The 1,875-nt window shown below is 43.9% G+C and overlaps 1 protein-coding gene across 3 annotated transcripts in view; it reads left to right on the plus strand.

The window, feature by feature from the left end:
* LOC107674659 (E3 ubiquitin-protein ligase RNF216-like) overlaps positions 1-1,675 on the plus strand; it is a 35,072-nt gene extending 33,397 nt beyond the window's left edge. For all 3 annotated transcript variants that reach the window (XM_016468697.1, XM_016468698.1, XM_016468699.1), the window contains 2 exons: positions 956-1,031; positions 1,115-1,675. In XM_016468697.1, coding sequence (XP_016324183.1) covers positions 956-1,031; positions 1,115-1,404 — 366 coding nt within the window. In that variant the 3' untranslated portion in view covers positions 1,405-1,675. The remainder of the gene's footprint in view (positions 1-955; positions 1,032-1,114) is intronic.
* Positions 1,676-1,875: the final 200 nt, after the last annotated feature.

The following is a 1,875-nucleotide window of genomic DNA, read 5'->3' on the forward strand; positions in this document are numbered from 1 at the left end:
TATATTATTATTATTGAATTTTTTTTGTATTATATTATTATATAATATATTTGGGATTTCAGAGAAGGGTGAAAGCAGACCACTGTGAAGGAAAGGGCTACACTGGATTTTGTGGACTGGACACAAGACAAGACAAAAAAGCATCATTGTGAAATGGAATGCGGCCAAATAATGATTTTATCTCAATTATCTTGTTTTCATACTCGTTGGAAGCCAAAGACATAATTGAAAATAAAATTTTGCCCAGCCCTACTCCACACTATAAAAGAAGGATGAGGAGAAGAACTTCATTGGTTCAAACTTCTTATGTACCATGAACATGCTAAGTTTGACCATAGGGTAACATGAATGAGACTGAAGAGCTAGTGTTTGTCCTTGATGTGTGGTCCCCATCAAAAAGAACGGACATTCTGCTCGCTCTCTTCCTTTGTTGTTCTGTGGGAACAATGCATTTTGGGTTTGGCACAACTTGAGAATGAGTAGATGATGATGGAATTGTCATTTTTGGGGAAACTATCCCTAAGCAGAGAGCATGATTGAGAAATCCTTTTCTGGTTAATCCAGAAGTTCCACTAATTATCCGGTTAAGGCATTTGAATGATGTTTCTGTGTGAAGAGCGCAGTCAGGGTGCCGTCCCACTGGCAGCCCGGGGGCTGCAATTACCCCTCCATTCAGAGCCGTGCCTAATCACCTGGCACCGTACCCCAGGCTGACTGGTGAACTTGAGCTGTTTTGTGTTCATCAAATTCATCTGATGTCCTATTTTCGTCCTGGCTGTGGTCTGACATGGATGTTGGCATCAGATCTTTTCTGGCAGGGTTTGCTGGTCTTTTCACATGATTGAACAGTAACCGGAGAGCCTAATTTCCATGCTTTTTTGAAAGGCTTTTTCGTTTTCTCTACTTTTGTATTTCTTCTCCCCCTTTCACTTTCTGTGTCTTTTTCAATCCACAGCAAGATGATGAGCGAATCATTCAGGAGATTCAGAAAGAGGGTGAAGCAGAGTTAAATAAGAAGACCAATCAGTCAGGTCAGTGTTCTTCAACTAGATAAATTTAGTCGGTCACCTAAACCCGAGTGGTTTCTAATGATATTTTGTAATGTTTCCCTCAGAAACCACAGGGAAGAGAGTGGGACCTCCCCCCGAGCCCATCCCAGCAAAGCGCCCTCGTGTTACACCGCAGGCCCCTAACGCAGCTCCTCAGGCCATACGTGCCCCCCTGCTCATCCCCCAGGTCATGCTGCCCGGGCCGCAGCGTGTTTTCCTTCAGCCCATTCCAGCCCCCTACGTGCCCCCGTTGCCCAACCTCCCCCCAGTAAATTACAACCCACGTAACCTGAACTTTGACTTCAATATGCCTATGCACTATGGACCACCGCATCGCTTCTTCAGACCTCTTTGAGGACACCATGGTACAAAGCGCCACATTTGAACTGCTAAAAAAAAAATCCAGGCTTCTGTCTTAACTGTTAGCCCTCGCTGTTTTTTTTCTACGTATTTTGTAACAGGACCCAAACTGATTTTCTGGAGAGTTTTAAGGATGCCTTTTGGATTTGCTTGTTTGTTGAAAGGTATTTTTTGAACAGCATACAGAGTGAATAATAGGAACGCCTGTTAGTTTTCAGTTCAATAAAACAAAGAACTTGATGGAAATGTAAAGGTTATTTGTGGTATCAGTCAATGTGCGCCGCTTTCTAAAGTTCAAAATATAAAAGTGAAGTGACATGTGGCCAAGTATGGTGACCCATACTTGGAATTAGTGCTCTGCATTTAACCCATCCAAAGTGCACACACACAGCAGTGAACACACACACACCCGGAGCAGTGGGCAGCCATTTATGCTGCGGCGCCCGGGGAGCAGTTGGGGCCTTGC

The sequence above is a fragment of the Sinocyclocheilus anshuiensis genome, unplaced genomic scaffold (genome assembly GCF_001515605.1).
Source record: "Sinocyclocheilus anshuiensis isolate Anshui unplaced genomic scaffold, SAMN03320099.WGS_v1.1 scaffold152, whole genome shotgun sequence".
Taxonomy (NCBI): Eukaryota; Metazoa; Chordata; class Actinopteri; order Cypriniformes; family Cyprinidae; genus Sinocyclocheilus; species Sinocyclocheilus anshuiensis.